The sequence below is a fragment of the Pteropus medius genome, unplaced genomic scaffold (genome assembly GCF_902729225.1).
Source record: "Pteropus medius unplaced genomic scaffold, Ma_sr-lr_union100, whole genome shotgun sequence".
Taxonomy (NCBI): Eukaryota; Metazoa; Chordata; class Mammalia; order Chiroptera; family Pteropodidae; genus Pteropus; species Pteropus medius.
Window position 1 is genome coordinate 2,160,828 of NW_024349800.1, and position 25,775 is coordinate 2,186,602.

The 25,775-nt window shown below is 42.5% G+C and overlaps 1 protein-coding gene across 4 annotated transcripts in view; it reads right to left on the reverse strand.

Moving 5' to 3' along the window:
- The window catches only part of SRGAP3 (SLIT-ROBO Rho GTPase activating protein 3), a 239,674-nt gene that overhangs the window by 7,204 nt on the left and 206,695 nt on the right, over window positions 1-25,775 (reverse strand). For 2 of the 4 annotated variants that reach the window (XM_039886636.1, XM_039886638.1), the window contains 4 exons: window positions 23,063-23,142; window positions 6,668-6,848; window positions 4,799-4,948; window positions 2,413-2,740 (listed from right to left, as the gene is read on the reverse strand). In XM_039886636.1, the coding sequence (XP_039742570.1) occupies window positions 2,413-2,740; window positions 4,799-4,948; window positions 6,668-6,848; window positions 23,063-23,142 (739 nt within the window). Of the gene's footprint in view, window positions 1-2,412; window positions 2,741-3,933; window positions 4,949-6,667; window positions 6,849-23,062; window positions 23,143-25,775 lie in introns of those variants that run through there. The other 2 variants (XM_039886639.1, XM_039886640.1) reach the window with 2 other exon arrangements.

Below are 25,775 nucleotides of genomic sequence, written 5' to 3' on the forward strand. Positions count from 1 at the left end.
TAGCTGTGGGGGGATTTTCTACATGATGGGAGAGACGGCAGTCCTCTCACCACTTTTCCTATATCCCAACCCTGCAGCAGCAAAGCCTGCTTTCCACACCCACTCTGCTCAGATTAAGTCCTCTACTGACATCACAACTCTCTTCGTTTGCTCTATTCCAGCACGAGCTGAAAGGTAAGACTTTTATAAATAAAATGCAATTATTACCCCTCCACCACCATCCCCACCACCACTACCACCCTACCCTGGCAGAGTGTGAGCCAAAAGACAGGAAGCTCAGAGGAAGGTCAGCTGAGTAGTTTAGGCATGAGCCTGGCATTAGTCTGAGAGGCGAGGCTGTAATATTAAGTAGAGTTGCAGAGAGGCGTGCTGGGAGAGGACAGACGGTGGGGAAAGTGAGCACTTTTCATCTCTTCTCAAATTAGATCTCCCCACTTTGGATGGCAGTGTAACAAACAGCCTCTTCACTTGGTTCAAGTCTAAGTCCTAAAGGATATTTTGAGACCAGAGAATTTCAGGTAACTTCATCGACTACTCGGGATTTCCCCACCACAGCTCCCCTTTGTAACCTGCAAAGTCAGTGCCCCTCAGAGCCGATGCTCAGCAGGCTGGAGGCCATCCAGTGTCCCCCTCTGGCTATTTACATACTGTCTAACATGCATTCTTATTTTACCTTTGTCACAAAAGGAGCTCTTGAGTGGCAGCTATCAAATTAGAGAGTGTATAGATATGTTTGCAAATGAAAAACTCAGGCAGCATTCCCCAAGTGTATTCTTTAGGCTGGTCTTATAAAATACTCTGTAATAAAGCTCAAAGTCATCTGGGTAATAGGGTGTGCCCTGTTCTTCCTTAGAGATTCACAATGCACTCAAAATTTTTAAAAAGTCTTGCAGACAAGCCATTCAACTTTCTCAGATCAGTTGACCACTGAATCTTTTTCCCCTCATTAACATCCTGTGGAACTAGAGCTACTTTTCGAAATACCGGCCTAGGCTGTATTTGATTCCTTATGTAATGGGCTCTGGGCTAGGCCTCAGGGGGTTCGCACCCCATCATTGCCCTTGGTAGAGCTTCCAGGTGAAGGTAGATGCTAGGGTGATGTTCCCCAAGAGGATGCTAGGGTGATGTTCCCCAAGAGGATGGCATAGGTCTCTCAGAAAGTTGCCCCACTCCTCTGAGAGACCTATGCCAAGCTGCTGATCTTCAGGGACCACTCAGGAGTGAGCATTAGGACATAGGGCCAACCTAGACCTGCAGGGGTGAACAGGTGTTCTAGTTGCTGGGTGAGTTGTCTCTGTGTTCGTAATCCACTGGAACCTTTCCTCGCCTCCTCTACAACACAGGCCCCAAGCTCACAACTTTCTCCTTCCCATTTACCAGGGATTCGAACACTGCTCTCCAAAATAGAATTCTCATAGACAAGAAGGTTCTGGTTCTATCTCTTACCTTAATGAGAGATAACCCTGGGGAGGGGATGCATAATAGGTACCCGCCCCAAATTCCAGAACGAGAAAAATAGAAACTTTTGGAAATACGACAGAACTGTCAAAAATACATGAAACCAGTTGTGCAAACTATTAAACTTAAACAAATTGTTTCATAATTTGTTAACGAAATTTGGTTTGATTAATAAGTGTAAAAATCACACAAATTTCTCATCCAAATTTCTAAACAAGTACGGAAAAAAAAAAAAAAGCGACGACTCTAAGCTCTTTGGAAGAGCCTGGAACATTCTTCCCTTCCAGCATCAGCTACTTCGCCCTATCTATCCTTTGTATCTATGGCCATGTTCTCACCAGGTCATATCCTCACTGCCTAGGAACAATCCCCACATTGTGGGCTCTCAAAAGACCGTGTGCCACTCCTTCAAAGCACCTGACCCAACTGCCATTTCACAGCTGTGTGTGTTATCGGTTGATGTCTCTCTCCTCTAAACTGTAATCTTTACATGGGCAGGGACTGGATCCATTTTAGGTCATCATTGTACTCTCAGTATCTAGCACAGTGATTGTCACACAATAGATGCTCAATCAATATTTGTCAATGAATGAAATGAATGAAAGAACAGATGAATGAATGAATGAATGAACTCAGGCATGCCATCTTGTGGAGACATCTGCCATTACTACCTCCCATCAGCCTTCCCCCAGGGCAAGAATCTCCTCTCCAGCTCTGGAGGCTGGGGATCTCCAGGCTTCCTAAGATTCTTAGCCAGAAGCTGCCCTCATCCAGATTCCACTCCCAGGGGAGATCAGCAGGCAGACAGGAAGCCAACTCCCTATCCAGCTTGTGTTCTGGCTTAGCCTTGAGCCTGGCACGAAGGGCAAAGTAACCTCCCAGCCAGCAGGTTCCCACCCTGTTGCCCCTTTGGGGTTCTCCACTGGCCCAGCCTGCCTTCCCACTGGGCCTTACTTCTGCCAGGGCCTCGGCCTCCAGGGACTTGTGGTCCCCCAGGCTGCTGTGCCTGGTGGAGCCGCACGTCGACCTCATTGAGAGCCCTTCTGAGAGCGCTTTCTTGTCAGGGTAGTTGATGCTGCCGGCACTCCCGAACGTTGCCATCCTCCGCTTCTCAGGGCTCTCGATCCTGCCCCGGGTGAGGGGGATTTTGTGGGGGCTGCTGGGGCAGGCGGCGGCCCGGGGCGGCGTGTCTATGCTGGGGCCCAGGCCCCGAGGAGGGCTGTGTGTGTCGCCCCCGCTTCGTCGCCTGGGGATGGCTGCTCCATCAGATCGTAACCGCACTCTGCAAAGGAGCCAGGGGGTGGGGCATGGGGCAGAGGTCAACCCTGGCAAGTCTCAGAATGGTTCAATCAACCCCCAGGCCACGCACTCACTATACGCTAGTCTAGGGAACGGTAGAGTAAAGCCTCCTTCAGCCAGACTGGCAATTCCACAATGAAAGCACTGGCTGAGCACAGACCTCAGCGGCAGGGGGCAGGCTTAATCTGCACAGGTGAAGAAATCAGAGCATTCTGCTTCCAAGCTGCAGATGGTGGTGATGCTGATTACAAAATCAACCTTGACTTTGGGTTAAGTCAAGGCCAGGAGGATTTCAACCCGAGAGCGCTTTGGTGATTGGTGATGGTTAGCTGGGCTCCTGATACGTTCTTAAGCAGTTCGGACATTTCTGTGATGCCAAAGGGCGTCTAATTGGTCTGAAGCATTGAGGCTTGACTGTACCAAAAACTTACCAGCTCCCTGCAAGCACAGGAGGGGCCCCTGGGAACTGAACACAGTACAGTATTGTTACCCACCCCAATCTCCCCAGCAAAGGGCTACTTCTATGAAAGAGGAAAAAGTGTATCATTGGACATGTCTTCCGTGCTTCTGGACACCTTTCACCCCTAATGGAGGATCTGATGGAGTGAAAAGGGAACTAGAATCTCTATCAGGAGGGCGAGTCCTTATCCTGTCCGCCACAGACTTTCCTGTGTCTTCTTTCAGATCCACTTCATTAATATTTAATGGGCATAATATTCCTTGCCCACCTTCGAAGGAGGTTCAGTGGGCGTGAAAGCACTCTGAAGATCAAAGGTTCTACTCATAGGAGATTATGCTACAACTTATGAAAGTCACCAAAGATTCTAAGATACCGGTGAGGGGAGGGAAAGCTGCAAGTAGCGAGGGGGTGGGGAGGAGGGACAGAGTGTAGAATGGATTGTGACCAGGGGATCAAGTTCAATGTAGTAAGCAGCACTTTAGATCTCAATGCCACCAGCCAAGCTAAGCACTGCCTGTGGGTACCCCAACAGGACCAAAGCAGAGGTGATGGAGAGTAAGGAGTACCGAGAAAGACAGAAGAAGAAATTAGATGAGGGAGGGAAAAGGAAGAGGAAAATCAAGGCAGGAGAAAATATGGCCCCTCTAGAAGGCAAGGGACCATGACTTTGTCATCTACCTACCCCAGCCTTCCTCTCTGCCCACCCCAACCCAATTCTATCTTCTATCACAGTGACCCAAACAGTTTGCTGAACTGAACAGAATATGTTGAAAAGAGGCATTGAGATTTCTGAAATTCATAAATGTATGTTCCCACTGGGACTAATTTTTTTGGCTCTATCTCCAAGTACCCATATGTGTGGGTTGATCCCATGACCTCTCCACTGAGAAAATGAAGAATATGACATTTTGAGAATCTGATTAAGAAAGCAGTGAGAAACTGTCAGCTTTTTTTTTTTCTTTTCTTTTTCTCATTTTATTTTTTAAACAATCACACACTTTGAACTATACCTGTACGCTGAATAAGGAGCACAGCTCCTTGCCTGGTAGAAAGGTCATGTGACACAGCCCAGCCCACATACTGGGAGTGAAGAAATAGGCAAATGTGCTCCCACCAGATGACTGGGTGGAGTTGAGTGTCAATTTCCCCCACAACTGAGGGGGTGTAAGTTTTCTGTTTATGTAGCACACTTCAGGGAGTATGTGAGCTTTAAATTTTTAAATATAACAACTTGGGTCTTCAACAGAAAGTGGAGGAGGTGCAAGAACCAGAGAGAGGTTGGAAAAATACTTGCCAATTTGGAACCCTCTCTCATTTATTATTACTTTAAATAAAAAGCACTGATTTGCCAATATGTATTTCCTCTTCCTCCACCTTACCCCTACCTCAAGCTGGATTGTTTTACACTCAGCATTCTTGGGCCAGATCTAGCTGGCCCACCCAGGTATGCCCAATGTTACATCACATGGGGAACAAGGGGCCACGGCAGCTGACTCCTCTCCCGCCTGCCCCCTCGCATCTCCCAAATCAGATATGCATAAGCATGACACTAGAAGAAGAAAATGAATCCGTGTTTCCTACCGGCCCATCACCCCCCCAAAGCCATAATCCGAGATGTGCTCCGTGGGGGACTGGAGGTCGTTTTTGGAGGAGGCCTTGTCATCCAGCAGCGGCCCACTGCTGGCCTCACTGTCCGCCTTTTGGCTCAGGCTGTCCGAGAAGGCATCATCCCTGGGGAGAAGGAGACATGTGAATTGGGAGTGCCACACTCCAGAGGACCCAGGATGTGCAGGGCTCCTCAAGACCTGTCTGAGAGGCTGGATCAACATACACCTTATGGTTAATTTAAGCCCACAGCTCAGGGTGAGCCACTTCCCACTCCTGGCCTCACCACCACACATGCCCACTGCCACACTCCTAAGTTTCTTCAGTGGGACCCTATCCTCTGCCCCACCACTCCATGCCTACCTTCTCCTCTCCCTTCCTCTAGGTTCTTCTTTTCTCCGAGGCTGCTCCAGGGGGAGGATAAGCTAAATGCCGGAGTGGGGGGCAGGGGAGGGGGAGGTGTTGAAGAAGTGTGGGGAGGAGCCTGCAAGCTGGGCCTTGAGTGCTGAGTCTCCACATGGCTCCATGATAAGTGGTTTAGGGCTAAGCAAGGGAAGAAGGAAGTGCCGCCATCCCTCACCTCCCCACCCAGGGCTTTGGATAACTGTGAGGTGGCTCAAGCTTGTTGGGGTACCTTGCCAGCCTCCTTCCACTGCCCTCTCCCTTCCAGTGCCCTGTTCCTGCCTACACAGACTTGGGGATATCAGAGTACCAGGGGCCATTTGCTGTGGCATTCCTCTTGGAGTCTGCTTGTTCCTAGACTTTTTTTCTGGCTTCAGACCATCCCCTCTGCAATCAAAACTTATGCCTTTGGCTCCTTCCCTAGAGTTCTAGCTTGGCGGATGCTTTCTAGGTAAATCAGTTCCACATGAGGCTAACTAGAGCTCAGAGGAAGTGTGCGTGCACATAGGAACATTCTATGGCTTTCAAGGAATGTAAGGTGTAGATTTCTGGGCCTTTTAACAGGGCTACTATTTGGGATACGGGGCTTTTTTTAATGCCTAAAATTGTTTAAAAGAAAAGAGTACCTATAGATACAGTTTGGTGGTTGCTGGAGGCAGGCAGTGCGGGGGCGGGGGGGCGAACTGGGTAAAAGTGGTCAAAAGGTAAAAACTTACAGTTATAAAATAAATAAATCATGGATTTCTAATGTACAACATGGCGACGATAGTTAATAATGCCGTATTGCATATTTGAAAGTTGCTAAAAGAGGTCTTAAATGTTCTCATCACACACAAAAAAATTATCACTATGTGTTGATTGATGTTAACTAGACTCATTGTAGTGTGGTAATCGTTTTGCAATGTATAAAAATATCAAATCATTATGTTGTATACCTAAAACTAACATTATGTTATATGTCAATTATACCTCAAAAAATAGTAGTACCCTATTAACTTGAAATGAGGGGAGGGTTGTTTCTGCCCATCCCCTAAGAGAGCCACCTTGGAGGGGGAGAATGGTGGGCAGTTAAGGGGGTAGTGAGTCAGCCATTGGCCATAGGGAAGGCCAGGAAGGTAGAGGTATGTGGCAAGATCCACTGGACACCGAGAACCATGGTAGGTGATGAATGCCCTGTAAGCTGTCAGGTAAGTTATGATGGTGAGCCAAGGGCACCAAACATAGTCTCTGTGTAATCTGAAGCATGAGCAATTGGCTTATTTGTTAAAAGGATCACCATTTAAGAGGAAGTGAGAAGTAATCCATTCTTACAGAAGACCAAGGGTAGTATACCAGGGAGAGCACATCCCCGGTATACAACTCAGCACTCCCCTTCCTGCGCCCATTCTAGACATCATTAATCGATCACAGCATTCTTCACGGTAGGGTCCAGCTCCCACTCACATGTCCTGTACGACTATGTACTGATGTGGGATGAGTCCGTCCACGCCATTGTGACGACCCTCCCACCAGTCCTCTGAGGCGCGGTGGTACAAGAGCAGCGAGGCCCCCTTCTTGAAGGACAGCTCACGTGGGGACCGCCCCACGTAGTCAAACTTGGCAATGGCCTCGATCTGTTCCACTTCTGGAAGGAAAGTAAGAAGACAGAATATCCATACGGTCAACAGAAGCCTTGCTCAGATGGCCCTGGCTTCTATGGGGCGGCACAGACAGCCTGGTGAAAACAAGTGTGGGCCGGGGTTCAGGACACTGGGACTCTAGTCTCAGATCTGCTCCCTCATGCTGTGACCTCAGGCAGACCATCTAACTTCTCATAATGGAAAGTGGAGGTTGACATACCATATCCTTATTTTCCACTGCCCTTTTTGTTCACTTTTTAAACATCTATTCAAACAATATAAGAAATTTCTTTTTCTTCTACCCCTTTTCTATTTTCCCATGAACTGTTTTCTTCTTTGTCCACTTATATAATACTTTTAGTGGTTCTTACCTTTTGAGCAGTCAAATAGATGCTGTATGTGGACTCCATCTATGCAAAATGTTGTACACAATTTTTACGGACTCCTCAAAGCTCACAGTTGTGGACTGAATTGTGTTCCCTGTTGAAGCTCTAATGAGATCAAAAGGGTAGGGCCCTAATCTGATAGGACTGGTGTCCCTCTAAGAAGAGGAAGAGGCACCAGAGATCTATCTTTCTCTACAGAGGAAAGGCCATTTGAGGACTCAGAGAGCAGGCAGCTGTCTACAAGCCAAGAAGACAGGCTTCCTCAGAAACCAACCCTAATGGCTTCTTGATCTTGAACTTCTAAAGCCTCCAGAACTGTGAAGAAATTAATTTGTGTTCTTTGGGCCACCCAGTCGGAGGTATTCTGTTATGGCAGCCAGAAGTGACTAATACACTCATCTATAGACTGAATTTTGAGGGAAAGAAAACTCTTACTAGGGCTACAGCTCAAGGATATCTCTTTGCACCACATTTTAACCCATTAAACATTTACTCTTCTCTGGTCAGTGACAGGTCCTGACTGAGTTAAGCAACGAAGATATGGCTCTTGCCCTTGAGGCACTCCTACTGCCCACCTCTGTCATCTCTTGTCTGTGCAACCTCAGGCAGGTTACATAACCTCTGTACACCTCAGCTGCCTTATCTTTAAGGGTTGTTAGGGGGACTAAAATATAATGCATGAAAGTGCACTGCATAGTACAGATATACATTAGGTATTCATTCACTTGATAGCAGCTCTCATGATTATGATTATAATTACCAATAGCTTCAGCCTATGGGGTAAGTCAGACAAAAAAATCTAAGCTGCAGAGAGTTTAAATGGTTTGCCAAAGACCATACAGCTAATGATGTTTGGGGAGGAGACTTTCTGAAGAGTAGTGGGGTTATGCCTACGATTTATTTAACCTGTGTTATAGTTTATACCCTAAGAGGTACCGGTCCTAGGTAGAAAACTGATTGTGTATAGGTATTAATGTATTTATATTTTAAAACAAGCACAAAGAGGTTTAACATTATAAAAATATGTATGGTTTTAGATATATTAAATTCTAATAGAATAAAAGAGTAACATAAGCAAACCTTGTTCTCTCTAGCTTGCAGATGCTTTCCCTATATTGAGTGTCCATGGGACTCCCTGTCTGCTCCATTCCTGGTGGATTACCATGAGTCTGTCCATCCAGCCATCCACCTGCCCATCATGAAATTTAGGCCAGAACACCTGGCTTTGCTGCTTTTTAGCTGTGTGACCTTAGGTAACTTAGCTCTCCTTTCTAAGCCTCAGTTTCCTCATCTATAAAATGGGAAAGACTCTGGGTGGTGAACACACAATGCAATACATATACAACTTACTGTTGAATGATAGACTTGAAACTTATTTGATTTTGTTAATCAATGTCACCCCAATAATTTTTAATAAATACAATGAAGATGAATAATAATAGTACCTATCCTTATTGGGTTGTTATGAGAATTGAAGGAGTTACTATACGTGAAGTGCTTGCAAAAGTGCTGGGTACATAGTTAGCTCCATATGAGAGTTAGTTGTTACCAGGGCTGATGCACTCCTAAGGTCCAGAGGCAGCATGGAAAATCAAAGGGTGGAGGGAGGAGCCCTCTTGATTCATCTCTCCCACTGATCCCCCCATGCACATGCACTGGGACTCCCTCTGTAAGCAGCTGGCTCAGGACGACTGTGCCGGTGGCCTCGTGAGATGCAGTGGTCTTCAGATGCACTCAGTCCTCCGTGCGTGGGACAGCCTTCTCTGAGGGAGCAGGCCTCAGACAGTTAAGTCAGCTTTTCCCAGCTGACATCCTGACAAATGTCTTAAAATGCGATCCTAATGCCACTGATGCAAAATGACAGCACAGCCAAATGGGTCAAATTAGCTCAAATCTTGACTCAGAGTCACCTTCTCAGCAAAAAGGGGAGATATCTGTCCTTCTCTCTGCTGCATTTTTGACTCTGCCGCCTAGCCATGTGCTAGCACTACACGCCAGCCTAGTTACAGAGACAGAAAGGCCAGAGGGTTTGCAAGACTAGGAGATGAACCCAGCTGGCTGCATGCTCTCACCTCAGGGCTGCCTTGGAGCAAATTCAACTAGTAAAGGAGCTGACCTGAGCAGAGGTTTGCTCATGCTAGGAGGAGCATGGAAAGGCTGGGTTCCTGCCTTCCCCATCTCCAGCACCTCCAGCAATCCCTAGGGTATTCTGGTGCTGGGGGGTGAGGAGGGAGTTGTGGGGGGACGCCAAGAAGAATGGAAAATGTAAGGGAAAGAAAAGAAGAAATGGGAGGAACAGAGCTGAGCCACAAGCTTAATGCGAACACGTGTGTTTGCAGATGTCATTATGTAAGTGTGTGTGGTAGAACCAGTAATAACAGCTACATTTATTAAGAAATACATTATTTGGGTTTATCATACCTAAAATAGGATCTGTGATTCTCCCCCTTACCACTCTCCCACACAGCCCTCCCGAACTTACTTAAATTCCCTCATCTTCCCCATTAGGAAATAGAACCACCTTGCTCGTTGGCTCAGGCCAAAGTCTGCAGCTGCTCTTGAGTGTCCCACATCTAATCCACTGGCAGGCCTTTCAAACTGTCTCCTGAATCTGACCAGTCTCACCACCTCCACTGCCACCATCGTTCGCTCTACCTGGCCTCCTTGCTTTCATTCTTACTTGGGGGGCAATTTCTTTCCACAATGACCAGAGGAATCCTTTAAAATAAAAAGTCAGATCATAAAACTCTCCTGTTCAAATCTCTCTGAAGGCTTCCTATTGTGCTCGAAACAAAACCCAAATGTCTTCTCATGGTTCAGACCCTGGATAACTCTGCAGCCTCATCTCTCCCTCACTCAGTCAGCTCTGGCTCCACCAGCCTTCTCGATGTTTCTCCTCCCACATCACATTATGATATTTTTCAAACACAAAGTAAAGCTGAAAGAATTTTACAGTGAACATACATATACCCACCACCTAAATTCTACTATTAACATTTTACTGTACTAGCTTTATCACATATCTTATCTATCCCTTTATCTATTCATTCATATATCCATCTTATTTTTTAATGAAGTCTAAAGTATGTTACAGACAGCAGTACATGTTACCCCTAATCACGACAGCAGACACATTCACAGAGCCTTCTTAATGCTTTTAAAACAGGCCCAGCTTTTGCCTGTCACAGGGCCTTTGCACTTGTTACTGCCTCTTTCTGGGAAGCTTTGCACACATTCACATTCGACAAATATTTATTGAACACTGTGTGTGTGCCATTTCCTAATTGATTCAGGTCTGTACTCAAATGTCACTGCCTCAGCAAGGCCTTTCCTGACGACCCACAACTATGCAAGCACCAGCTGTCAAATCACTCAAACACCTCTTGCTTTATTCTTCTTCACAGCACAACCTGAACTTGCAAGCGTGCGTGCGTGCACGTGTCATTTTGCAATTTATTTACTGTCAATCTTTCCTACTAAAATGTAAGCTCTATTAGGACAGGGATTTATTTTATTTCCTGCTATTTTCCCACTTGTAGAACAGTCCCTGGGATGAGTAGGCACTCAATGCATATTTGTTACTTGTATGAACAAATTAAGCTCTTACTATGTGCCAAGTGTTCTTCTTACATTATCACATTTAATCTTCACAATATCTGCAGCACTATCCTCATTTTACAAATGAAGAAACTGGGGCTGAGTTGAAATGATGTTTCATACAAAGGGCGAGTCAAACAAGTAGAATACGATGGGCTAAAATCTAAGCTCAGGCCCCAGGTATCATTAATAGAGCCTTCTCGATGCTTTTAAAATATGCTAAGTTGATTTCTGGCCAGGAGCTTTAATATACAGTAAAAACATGAATATACATCTATACCATGCTGTATGTTTGATATTCAATTCAACTTCTGCTAATAGAGGGGGTAATTTTGCCAGGCAGGCACCCTATGGGCTCTGCGGTGAGTAGAGAGATAGAGAGGCCAGCCCTAGAGCTGAAGGAGAGGTTGGGGACTGTCCCAGTAGGCGCCTGGCTGAAGTCACACTTTAGGGAAGTCACTCTGAGAGCACAGCAGTTGCAGAGTTGGGGAAGGACTGGAGGGAGGAGGCTGGAGGCAACAGCAGTTCAGTGGCTGTTACAATAGTCCATGATCTGACATGGAGATGAAAAGAACTATTGGAGCTATCCTTTAATTTCAGAATGTGAAGGCTGGTCATTTTACAAGTCTCATACTCATTATCCTTCTCTACCTATCACCCAATAGGAAGCTCAAATTCTCTTTTCTAATGATGTCACACTAGAGAATACTTTTTTAGATCACAAACTCTGCTTGTAGGGGAGAGCAAATGGCTCCATTCCTTTCAATAGCACCTCACTGCTCTGCCCAACCCCTCCACCAGCCCCGCTCCCCTGCCCCGGCTCCTTGTCACCCACCCCCTCCTCTGAGGAGAGAATACTAATTCATTAAGCCAGTGTATTAGAGCCATGGTTGGGAACAAGGATATGCCCTCTCTTCTCTCTCATCTTCTTTGCACCTAATGTAATGACATAAACTAGGGCTTTTCCATAGGTTCCTTCTTTTTTCTTCTTCTTACTCATGACCTTGGGTTCTTTCATTGCCTTGGGCTGTAGCACTGGCTAGTATTAAGATTTAGATTTAGATTAAGACTAAAGGAGAGAAATCTACCTGGCATTATAGTGAGATCTGCTGAGAGATCTGCTGACCCCTCCCCAGTGAAACTTGTGAAAAATGCAAAAAAAAAAAAAACAAAAAAAAAACAAGCAGACAAACAAACAAACACTCATAGCCTCTGGAAATGGCCCTAAGGGCAAAGAGCAAATAAACATCTATTCAAGAAAATCTATGAAAATTTAGTAAGAAAGGTGAGAATCTGTGGAATTTGAACCAAGACTGCTCCCTCCCTCCACCAGCCCCTCTGCCCCTCTTCTCCTCAGGAAAGCAGAAATTCTACCCAAGACTGCTGCAGCCTAAAACAGGGCTTCCTCTCCCCCAGCTTCCAGTTGGAAGACTTTCTTTCCAGAAGGAGCAGGAGATCAGTGTTTCTCATCTGCCCCAGCTACCTGTTGCTGGGGCTAAGTCCCAGGCAAGTGCAGTAGGGAGGTGAGAGTGCCCATCTTCCACCAACACTCCCTTACAAAATGGAAGTTCTACGTTTGGCATTGTACCACTGAGAATATTGTGGCCCTGATCACTCATGGCCCAGCTCATGAGGTGATGATTTCATGCAAGGAAAGGCAAGCTGAGAGAACCTCAGGCTGCCGCCTGCCCCTCCACAAAGCACTCAGCTCCTAGAATGGGGATGTCACTCAGAAGCTTGTCATTGTCTTCGCCCCCAGCTTCAGAGCCATACCTCAGAAATTGTGCCAGGGGAAAGAAGCAGGTTAGAAATCAGCTGCTAATCTCTTCCCAAAAGAATTGACTTCATTTGCAACAGAGCTTGGAGAATTTCAAGCCTAAGGGTGCTCTCAAGAACAGTAGAGGTTGCGGTAAAGGGCAATTGGGGGCAGGTTCATGAATGTAATGAAAATATAGCCCAGATTGTAGGCCACCTAGTTTGTAAGATAAAACCAGGGACTAAGACAACAGAGAGGAGCCCTCTAGGGGTCAGAACAAATAGTAAATACTGACCTCAGAAACTACTTCAAAAGGGACAGAATTTGATTGGACTAGTTTATAGAATAATTTATGACAGAGCACACTGTTGATAAGAATTGAGCAAACATCCAGCAATTACTAGAGTTTAACAGTAGATGTGGTCAGGAAAAGAGAACCCTACCAAAAGCACTGTTACCCCAGGATGACTGTGGGCATAAGCAAAACTGTTCCTCTCTGAGAAATAACAACAGGTTTGACACCATGTGTATGGAGGGAGGGGTGTGGGGGGAGGATGGACTTAACTGAAATAATCCAGCTTGTCATTAAACAAATACAGAAGCTAAAAACAACAATAAGTCCCAAAGGGTAGGGACCAATACCCAGAGTTGCTATAATATATTATCTAAAATGTACAGTTTCCAACAACCAAAAAATTACAAGGCATGCAAAGAAACAGTAAGTATGACCCATACACTGGGGGAAGAAAAGCAGACAACAGAAACTGCCTGTGATAATGACTAGACGTCAGATTTAACAGAAGACTTCAAAATAGCTTTATAACAGATATGTTCACAGAACTAAAGGAAACCATGCTTAAAGAAGTAAAGGAAGGGATGATGATAATGTCAAACCATACAGAGAATATCGACAGATAAAAATTATAACTTAAAAAAATGAAATTCTGGAATTGAAAAGTACAACTAAAATTTTAAATTTACTAGGGATTTAAATTTGCAGCAGAATTAGCAAACTTGAATAGAAATTGATAGAAACAATGAAAGTTGAAAAATAGAGAAACAAGAATGAAGGACAATGAACAGAGAGAGTCCCAGACAATTGTGGAACACAATTAAATGCACCAACATACATATAATGAGAGTAGTAAAAGGAGAGGAGAGCTAAAGGAGCAGAAAAAATGTTTGAAGACATAATGGCTGAAAAATTCCCAAATTTATTTAACAAACAATAACCTACAGGTCTAGGAAGCACAATAAACTCCATATGTCTGTATGCAAAAAGAGCCACATACAGGCACATCTCAGTAATAACACTGAAGGAAAAAATCTTAAAAGTATCAAGAGAAAAGCAATTTATAACTTACTAGGGAACTAAAATAAGATTAACAGCTGAATTCTCAGTAGAAACAACAGAGGCCATAGGCGGTGGGAGATCATGTTCAAAAAGTGCTCAAACAAAACAAAACAAAACAAAACAAAAACCTGCCAACCAAGAATATTAAATCTAACATTTGAAAGCTATCTTTCAAAAGCGAAGCAAAATAAGAATACTCTCAGATTAAAAAAAAAAGAAAGAAGGAAAGAAAAAAACAGAATTTGTCACTAGTGAATCTACCTTTCAAGAAATATTAAAGAAAGTTCTTTCAGGCTGAAAGAAAGTGACTCCTGACAATAATTTAAATCCACAAGAAAAAACAAAGAGCACCAGTACAAGTTAATATGTAATAATAAAAGAGTAAAAATGTATATTTTTCCCTTTTCTTCTCTTAATTGACTTAAAAAGCAAGCATATAAAACATGCATATAATGTATTGTTGGGCTTATAACATAAAAATGTGACATATGTCTAATATATTTGCCAAAAACAGCACAAAGGCAGTGAGAGCAAAGATGTATTAGGTTTAGGAGATGACTACAGATGGTAAAGAAATGATTATAACAATGTACTGTTCAGTTTATAATATAAACATGTATAATATATATAACAATAACACCACAAACATGGAGAAAGGGGAATAGAACTATATATAAGTAATATTTTCATATATCACTGTAATTAAGCTAATATAAATCTAAAGCTCATTTTGGTAAGTTAAGATGTATATGGTAAACCCTAGAGCAACCACTGAAAAATAACTCAAATATATAGTGAAAAAAATCATTAAAGAAATTTAAATTCTATGTTAGAAAATATTCATTTGATGCAAAAGAAAGTAAATAAAGAATAAAGGAACACAAAAGACATGAGACATATAGAAAACAAAAAAGTAAAATGACAGACATAAATATCAACTATATCAATAATAACATTAAATGTAAATGGATTAAACAATTCAATTAAAATGCAGAGACCGTCAGACTAGATAAAATAACAGGTTCCAATTATATGTTGTCTATAGGAGAGATACTCTAGATTCGAAGATACAAACTGAGTGAAAGTAAAAGGACAAAAAAATATATTATCCAAACTACAACCTCAGGAAAGCTGGAGTGGCTATACTAATATCAGACAATGCAGACATTAAAACAAAACAAGTTTACTAGAAGTAATGATAAAAGGTTCAATCCATTGGGAAGATATAACAATGATAAGCGTAATGCATCTAACAATAGAGCAGTGAAATAAATGAAGTAAAATTTTACAGAAATAAAAGGAGAACTAGATAATTCAAAAATAATAGCTGGAGACCTGAATACCCCACTTTCAATAATGAATAGAACAACTAGGCAAAAGATCAATAAGGAAATGAAAAATGTAACACTGTATCCAAGTAGACCTAACAGACATCTACAGAATGCCCAATCCAACAAGAGAATATACATTCTTCTCAAGTGCACATGGAACATTCTCCAGGATGTGTCATATAATGGGCCATAAAACAAACCCCAATAATTTAAAAGGATATAAATCATACAAAGTATATTCTCTAATCACAATAGAATGAAACCATTGATTTTTCTTATAGAAATCAATAGCAGGAAAAAACTAGGGAAACTGACAAATACAAGAAATTAAACAACACACTCCTAAATAACGAATGGCCAAAGAAAAAAATCAAAACAGAAGTCAGAAAATACTTTGAGATGAATGAAAATGAAGACGCAACATACCAAAATGTATGAGATGCAACTAGAGCAAGGCTTAGAAAGAGATGTGTAGTTGTAAATATCTGTATTAAGATAAAAGGAAAAATTCAAATCTATAACTTAACTTTCTACTGTAAGACATTGAAAAAAAGAAAAACAAACTAAACCTAAAGCAGGAAAGGAAATAATAAAGATTAGACTAGAAGTTAATGAAATAGAGAATAGAAAACTTATAGAGAAAATCAGTGAAACCAAATCTGGTTCTTTGAAAAGAACAACAAATATGACAAGCCTTTAGCTACATTGACCAAGAAAAAAAGAGAAGACTCAAATTATTAGAATCAGAAATGAAAAAGGGACATTACCACCAACTCTACAAAAAAAAAAAGGATTATAAAGCAATAACACTGTGCACATTTGTATGTAAGTAAATTGAATAACCTAGATGAAATGGACAAATTCCGACAAAAACACAAATTACTAAAACTAACTTGGGAAGAAATAAAAAATCTGTATAGACCTGTAACAAATGAAGAGATTGAATCAGTAATCAAAAAACTACCCTCCCACAAAGAAATACCTAGGTCCAAATGACTTCACTGTTGAATTCTACCAAACATTTAAAGAAGAATAACAAGTCTTCACAAACTCTTGCAAAAAAGAGAAAAGGAGGAAATACTTTCCAACTCATTTTATGAGGTCATTATTACCTGGATACCAAAATCAGACAAAAACATCGCAAGAAAAGAAAACTATAGACCAAGATCTCGTGAATATGGATGCAAAAATCCTCAACAAAATACTAGCAAATTGAATCCAGTAACAACAAAAAGAATTATGCTCCATGCCCAAGTGAAATTTCACTGAGGAATGCAAAACTGGTTTAACAGCCAAAAAAAAAATCAACTAATATATAAATTAATAGAATAAAAAATCATGTGATCATTTTAATAGATGAAGAAAAAGGCATTTGAAAAAATCCAATATGATAAAAATACTCAATTAACTAGAATAGAAGAGAACTTCTTCAACCTTATAAATGGCATCTGTGCAAAACCCACAGCCAACATCACACTTAATGGTGAAATCTTGGGTGATGTCCCCCTAAGATCAGGAGCGAGACAAGGATGTGCTTCCTCATTACTTTAATCAACATTGTACTGGAGGTTCTAAGTAGGGCAATTAGGCAAGGAAAATAAAACGCATCCAGATTGGAAAGGAAGAGGTGAAATTATGTCTTTTCACAGATGCTTTGATCTTGTATATAGAAAACCATCAGGAATCTACTAAAAATTATTTGTATAAATGAACAAGTTCAGCAAGGCTGCAGGATACAAAAGCAATTTATTAAAATCAATTGTTTTTATAATACATTTGTAATGAACAATTTGAAAGTGGAATTAAAGAAAATTCAATTTATCATCAAATAGAATAAAATATTGAGGAAAAAAATTAACAAAATAAATGTAAAACTCATGCACTGAAAACTACAAATCATTGTTTAAAGAAATTGAAGATCTAAGGAATTGGGAAAACATCTCATATTCATGAATTGGAAGACTTTACTGTTAAGATGGCAATATTGGCAAACTGATCTACAGATTCAGTGCAATCCCTATCAGAATCCCAGTTGACTTCTTTGTAGAAATTGACAAGGTGATTCTAAAATTCATATAAAATTGCAAAGAATCCAGATTAGCCAAAATATCTTGAAAAATAAGAATAAATTGAGAGGACTCACACTTCCTCATGTTGAAACTTACTACAAAGCAACAGTAATCAAAACAGTCTAATACTGGTGGCAAAGATAAACATAAATCAGAATTGAAAGTCCAGAAATAAACCTATATACATCTATAATCAACTGACTTTTTATAAGCAGATCAAGACCATTCGGTGGGGGAAAGAATAACTAATGGTGCTGGGACAACTGGACAGCCAAACTAAAAGGAATGAAGTTAGGCCATTACCTTACACCATATACAAAAATGGATCAAATGGATTACCTAAACATAAGACTTAAAGCTATAAAACTCTTAGAAGAAAACATAGGGTAAATCCTCATGAACTTAGATTTGGCAAATATAACACCAAAAGCATGAGCAATAAAAGAAAAAGTAAATGAATTAAACCTCGTGGAAATTAAAAAAACTTTTACATTTCAAAAGATACCATGAAGAAGTGTAAAGACAACCCACAGAATATGCTTGCAAATCATATATCTGCTAAAGGACTATAAATAGAATATATAAAGAGCTCTTACACCTCAATAATAAAAAGACAACCAAATTTTAAAGTGAGCAAAGGATCCGAAGAGAGATTTCTCCAAAGAAGATATATAAATGACCAATAAGCACATGAGGCTCAGCATCATTAGGCATCAGAGAAATTCAAATCAAAACCTCAATGAAATACCACTTCACATCCACTAGAGTTTGGAAAACAGTCTGGTGTTTCCTTAAAGGATTAAACATAGAGCTACTATATGACTCATCAATCCTATTCATAGATATACACAAGAGAAATGAAAACATGTCTGTATGAAAGTCATATACAAATATTTATAACAGCATTATTCATAATAACCAAAAAATGGAAACAATCCTACTGTCCCTCAACTGATAAATGGATAAACAAAATGTGGTATATCCATACAACGGGATATTATTCAGCCATAAAAAGAAATGAGCTCCAGATACAAGCTATGACAGGGATGAACCTCAAAAATATAATGCTAAGTGAAAGAAGCCAGACACAAAGGCCACAAATTGCATGATTCCATTTATATGAAATGTCCAAGATAGATAAAACCATAGAAACAGAAAGTAAATTAGTGATCGCTTAAGGCTGGGGAAAATGTGGGGGGGATGTGAAGGTAAGGGATGACAGCTAAGGGCATGGGGTTCTTTTTGTGTAGTGACGAAAATGTTCAAAAATTGTAGTGAAGGTTGTACATACCTGTGAGTTCATTAAAAACCATTGAATTGTACACATTAAATGGGTGAATTGTATGGCATGTGAATTATATCACAATAAAATGGTTAAAATAAGAGGAAGGGAGAGTTCTCCTTAGGTATCAGGCCAAAGCCATGTGGTGCGGGCCAGCTTACCATCTCTGCACTGGGAGTTAGGAACAACAGCCAAAGTAGCAAAAAGTGGCCACTGTTGCCATTTTTTATGGTTATTTATTTCTTACAGGGCAGAGGGGCCGTGATTCAGGCAGAATTGGGTGTTTGCCTACAAACTGACTGTAAAACCATTTCATACCATCAGAACCTCACCTAATACATACGACATAGGTAAATCTCTAACTGTTACACTGAGCAAAAAAAGACAGTGCCAAAAAACTCTGTATAATTCCATTTATATGAAGTTCTAGAACAGGAAAATTGTCTACGGTGAAAAAGATACATCATTTCAGTGGTTGCTTCTTGGGCTTTTGTGATAGGGGCTGACTAGGCAGGGCCATGAAGGGATTTTCCAGAGTGTTGGAAATGTTCCATATCTTGATAGGGGTCTGAGTTACACAAATTTTTGCATTTATAAAAACTAATGGAATGGTACGTATAAGATTTTAACATTTCATTGTATGTAATTTTACTTCGAAAAAGAACTATAAGCAATATTGACCCCTAGTTGATGATTTGCATGCTGAAATGTTTGAGGCTGATGTGCACTGATGACAACAATGTAGTTTGAAATGTGTTAAAAATAAGATGGATTGGTAGATGGATAGACAAATATATGATAAAGCAAATAAAACAAAATGGTAACAATTGTAGAAACTAGGTGGTAGGTATATGGATGTTCACTGTATAAATCCTTCAACTTTTCTATATGTTTGAAATTTTTTTATTAAAGAAGCTATTGGGAACTAAAAAACAAATAAAAATCTTACTCCGATTTGGAATAGATGCCTAGAACAAACTGATGAAAACTACCGACCTCTTCTTGGAGGTACACATTTCAACAGAAACAAAATTTTGCCTGTAACAAACCTCCTACAGCCCATTCATGGACCCCTGATGTATCCAAAGAATTAATGGCCTAATGGCTTTCTAGATGTAGATGATGGGCAAGGAGACAAAGGCAATTTGGAGAACTTGGGGAAAATATCAGTGAGAGAACAATGATGATACAATTATAATTGAAAAATCGGCATATTTTACTCTATGGATGTTTCTGTTACTGATTTTAGTGGTTTGTTTGTTTGTTTTTTAATCTGACAGTCATTGCTCATATAGCATCCAATTAATAAAGTTGCTATTGACAGGCTACATTATTGTTTTCATTTGGTTTAGTTCTGACGATCAAAGATTCTTAGCCTAACCATGGTTTCTTTATAAATCTTGGAAACCAAAAGAGCAAGCACAAATGGATTTTCCAGACTTAAACTGATGATGTGCTAACAGACTCAAACAGGGCAGCAGTTGGGTACAGAATCTTTGGAGACAGAAAAGGCAGTAAAAGCCAAACGACTAACCTGTTCCTCCATTTTGGTCACTCATTGGGTGACCCATCTATTACAAGGACATGGAGTCGTGGTTTTATGGCTGATTTGATTTTTGAAGTCTGCTGGGCTCCATTCATACAGGGTATTTTCAAGAGAAACAAAAATACTTAGGATCCTCCAAATGAAATGTCTTAGAGGAAAATAGATGAAGAAATCAGGAGGTTCAAGATGCCAGTGAGCAGTGAGGTCAATATAATACTCTGGACCCAGTTTCTCTATTAGAAAGGACTTATACTGCATACACAGTTCATATTTTCTACCCACCTAGTTGTCCCAGGCACTGTGCTAAGCTCCTTCAGCTGTGTCACCTCATTTTAACCTAGGCAACAATTCTCCTGGTGCAATCATTCTCATTTTACAGATAAGGACACTGAGGCTAGAGGTTATATGGCTTGCCAAAGATCACATGGCCATAAACTTCTCTCCTTATCTTTCACATCCAAGTCATCTTTCTCAGAGTCCAGGGCCCCTTGACTATTCTCGCAACTCAGTATTTCTGTGACTGTTTTGGCTTGGCATAAATGTAAACATTCAGAAAAGGCGATGAATTTTCCTCTGAAGAAGGCCCCTGATTTAGCATGTCACACCAACCCACAGGATACAGTGAGAACTTTCAGGGAGCAGGAAACGGGCTCTCCCCCGGGGTGGCTGTGGCCCTTCCCAAATGATTCTTTCTGCCTTTGTCATTCTCAGAAACCAGCAGCCTGACAAAGGCCAACAGGAAAAGGGGCTTTCTTGGGAAGCAGACACTCAACTCTGACTTATCCTGTTTTGCATGTCTCTACTCTGAGAGGAGCCAGGCAGCATTTTCTGGGATGGCGGGGAGCTGTCTTCTCGGTGTGGGATGAAGCCTTCTATGGCTGCTTCCTCCCTCACCCAGCAAGGTCCGTTCTTTCTGGCCCTCATCCTTCTCAGCCCTGGTGCCCACAGCAGCCTTCCACCTCCAGGCCGAGGAGCTTGGGGAAACTAAGCACATATGGGCTGACTGACAGTGACCTCAGCCCCGAGGAAAGTGGACTGCAAGGGTCCTCAGTGGGCACCTTACTTGCCCTCCTGTGGACACTTTTGCCTCCACCAGCAGCAGTCTCAACACATCTCATTTCTGAAAAAACAGTCTATCTTGTTAGAAAGTGTTTTCCCCCAGTGAAAGAAAAGAGACTGAGAGAGAGAGAGAGAGAGAGAACAAGAAGGGGGTTAGGGCTGTTAAAAGTGATGGAGAGGGAGAACTGGAGGTGGTAGAGAAGAGGAAAAGCAGGAAAGAGAAAGCAAATCACTGCAAACAAGCAGAAGGCGGCAGCTTTCATAGCTCCTAACAAAGGCTCTGCGGGACATGTTTTTCTGCTAAGGATGACTTTAGCCTCTAAGGATGCTAGCAGAGCTAACATTATACCTCAGTTTGCTTTTCTGCACCTGTGACCCAGGCCTGACCCAATGGCTCCCACTTGGACCACAGTCAAGTGAGAATCGCTCTCCGGAGCTTTTCTTCTTGGAACCATTATGGAAAAGAAGCTCTGTTTCATTGGGACTTTGCATTAAAAAATGATGAAAGTCTGGAACTGACAGAGACTGCCAAGCAGGGAGATACTACTTGAGAATGAAGCCAACATAGGGGGAAGCAGAACAGGAAGGTGAAGATAAATTCCTGACATGATCAACTAAGCTCCTGAATCCAGCTATGCCTGAGGCATGCCTACCCTGGGAGTTTCCAGGTATGTGATCTGAATCTCTTTCATGCTTAAGTCAGTTTGAGTTGGAGGTCCTGTCATTAGCAACTGAAACAGTCCTACCAGAATGTAAAAATCCACCTATCAGTCTCGCCTCTTTCACCAGCACCCAGAATCCACACCTGTGTGTATACCTAGTTGTCATGACAAATGTTGGCCAAAAGGGCCTGGGAGTGTCCCACAAGAGAAACACAAACGCTAATAAGATAACCGCAAAACAATGATATTTAACAAGCAAAACTATCACAGGGAGAAGGGAGGGCTAAGCTTGATCTACACTGGACTGCATTATGACTTTCCTGGGACCTCAGCACTTTTGCTTACACGAGTTCCTTCCTCCATTAGCAAAAAAAAAAAAAATTAAAAATTATATTTTACAAATGCATTGGTATAAAAAGGAGTATAATCCAGGCTGAATTGTACTCATTTTTTCTTCTTTCTTTAAAAAAATTAAAACATTTTTATGGGTCCCTAAAAGAATCATGGGCCCTGGGCACTGTGCCTACTCTGTCTAATGGATATGCTGGCCCTGAGCCCGTACTATCCAAATTGCTTGTCTATACAGTGCAGGTTCCCTCGAGATTAACCTCTCTTCTCCTTGTCTTGAAGGAGAAGTAGAAGAGCCTGGCGAGGCCCTCCAAACTTGGGCTGGCCTTTCCCTCTCTGAGTTGTCACTGTTGGGCTTCAAATTCCAGCACCCACTGCACTGGGGACACACCTGTAATCTGGCATTATCACTCTGCATGATGGGGAGCTACTCCCAGTTCATCAGGTGACGAGACTGGGAACTCCTCAACGACCCATGTCTCATTTACTGACGTGCCCCAAGTCCCACCACGGGTTGGGTGTAGAACAGATCCTGGGTGGGGGAGGAATGCAGGGAGAAAGCATGCTTCCTACTTAGGAAACTCTTGTCACTTAGGATTTGCACTTGGGCCAGCAAGGACACAGAAAGGATGAAGCAGCCGGGTAGGAATGTGGTGAACTAGAGGTCTTTCTGGGTCCCCATCTATTCTGGAGGATGATGTGCTGACTTGCAAAGCTGCTCTGAGTTATGTAGGGGTTATGTAGGTCAGCCTGGTGTTGAGCAGGCATGATGAGTCAGCACGAGAGGCCCCTGGGTGGATTCCTTGGCCCCAGATTTCCCCTCACTCACCTTCATCACTGGTATGAGGTTCAGTGCCATTGTCATGGTCAACTTCATCGATGGTTCCTGGCTCACTGTGTGGGCTGTCACTGCAAAGAAACACGGGAAGGGGACTCATTGGGGGGCTTTGTACCCTCACACTTCCCTTAGCCTCCCTCGGTCTCCAGTTCAGCCCACTGCTGGGTCTTAACCCGGATCAGGCCCAGGCCCACTTGATCCCCTCTTTTCCAGCTGACCACCTATGGACCTTCCTAAGAGAAAACCACTCCCAGCCCCCTGCACAACGTTTCCCTGCATAACCTTTCCCCAGATGTCCCCAGTCCTGGAATCTGTTGGGCTGCCTTCTTGGTAAAGATTGTCAACGCCAAGGTATTTTGAAAGATCCAGAGGACAGTGGTAAAACCCTAGTGTTTATCCTAGAAAGAACCACAGGCCAGAACAAAAAAAAGTTTTGGAAGTACTGTGAGTCATTCATCTAGCCTGACTCCCTGTCTTACAGGGGAGGTGACACACCCAGCGAAGTGGAATGAAGCTCTCCAGGAGCAGGGTTCCTCAGGTGCCTCACGACACTGTGTGCAAAAGCCCAAAGCAGCCCAGCTGGGGCGAGCAGACTGGTGACCATGAAGGGCAGGGTGGTGGAGTGTATTTAGGCTTGTTAAATTTAGTCATTAATGCAGGGATAATTTTGCCAGCTGCTACCCTCTCGCTAAATTATAAGCTTCTTGATGCCAGGGTTCATTCACATAGTCGGTCAGTCATTTTTTTAATTGAGCCAAAGATTGAGTCTTAATATATGTCAGACACTGTGCTAGGAAGGAGGGATGCATTGATGGGTAAGGTGAACATAGACTCTGCCCTCATGGGCCAGGAAATAAAACCGCTGCAAGTGGAAATATGTTATGTAGGAACAAATGAGCAAAGACAGGAACAGCAGAGGGGACCTAGATAGGTGGTCAGGGGAGGCTTCTCGGAGGAGGTAACAAACAATGCCATTTAAAGGAATATAGACGTTATTATGAAAAATTCTCTACTGCCTCCTGGATGAGGTCCAGACTCTGCACAATGGCTTCTTTAAGACCTCTCATAACCTGACTCCTGCTGGCCTGTGGCGCCTCCTACCTCCCCTTTCCCTCATCACACGAAACACCCCAGACACACAGAACTTTTCGTTTTATTGAATGCTCCAGGCTTAGAACATTCTTTTCCCACTCGTCACCTGACTGACTCCAGTTCATCTTACAGGTCCCAGTTAAGTCATTATTTCCTCCAGGAAGCCTTTCCTGACCTCCCTACACTGGTTCTGGGGAGCCTACTTCTGGAACTGCCTATTTCCTCCTCCACTAGAGCTCCCTGCATCAGTGGTTACTCCTGTTCGTGCTCACTCCTGCCCGCCCCTAGGCCAGGGCCTGACCCAGGATAGATGCTCAGTAACCATTCGTTGATTGGATGAATATCGTCCACTATGAGACCTTCAGCCAAATCTCCCTTTTGGGCTTTGAAAATGTCTCCAAAATTACCATGTAATTAATAGTTTTCCTTTCTCATGGGACACAAATAGGATTAAGAAAAGTGTGATGAGTGTATATTGTTCTTTGGTAAGTACACTCAGACCTGCAGGGTCCTTCCCAGAACACCAACTACATTTACTGCAGCAAAAAGGGAACCGGTGATGGTTGCAAACACTTGAAAAGCCTCTCTTTGTCCAGAAAGTACGCTTGCTGGCTTTTTAATGTTTCTGTTACAGAACAGGGATAGACTTGCTCCTAGTGCCTCAAATGAGATTAGGGAGCTGTGATTAGATAACACCAGGGCCCGGTATTTCTGTGCGGGGAAGTGTTGCAGGGAAACGGGCTAGAACATCTCCCCTCTTTGAAGCAGTTGCTCAAATATGCCCACAGAACTAAAGTGTTTCAAGAATCCAGGGATGCTTTGATAATCAAAGACAAACTCCTGTAGGCACCTAGCTCAAAGTGGAGCAGGTAATGGCTAAATATGTAGCTGTGTATTGTCCTGGATTGGGAACAAAGAAAGAGTGTGAACCCTTTGGTCTCTGTTGGCTGTGTTCTGAATCTCCTGTCTTTTTCACACTAAAAAAAAATGTCCTATCTTTGCCACATGTAAGGTCTTAGGCTGGGGAAGGCAGTAAGCCCTGATTTTGATAAGGTTCTGACATATTTCTCCCAAGACCCAGTGTAGCTCCAGGGACACAGAGGTGCCCAACTAGCAACTGTTGACTTAGTGTGGAGCTCTCAAAGACTGTGAACTCACATGTTCTGAAAAAGAGAACTCTTGAGTGGGAGGGGACAATGGTGGGAAGTGTCACTCTCAGTTTACAAGGTTGAGGTGGGGATTATCTACTTCCCCTGCTACCTGACATGGGCTTGTAACTCATCTGGCCGATGACAGCATTACATCTCCTAACCAGTGTGATTAGTTCTCCAGACCCAAGCCTCAGCAAGGAGACATCATTCTTGAGCTTGTGTCAGAATATTTGAAAAGGAGTTCTTTTTCCTCTAGAGATGCTGGGAGAATGGGCTCTAAATCTGGAGTTACCAGATGCCTTCCTGAAACCACCAAGGGAGAGGCTGCCTGAGAATGAAGCCAACATGGAAGAAAGCAGAGCCACAGGCTGGGCATTGCAGGACTGAGTCCTAATGATAATAGCTGAACCCCTGGATCCGGTTCTAACGGAAGCCATGAACACAGACTTTTTAGTTAAGTA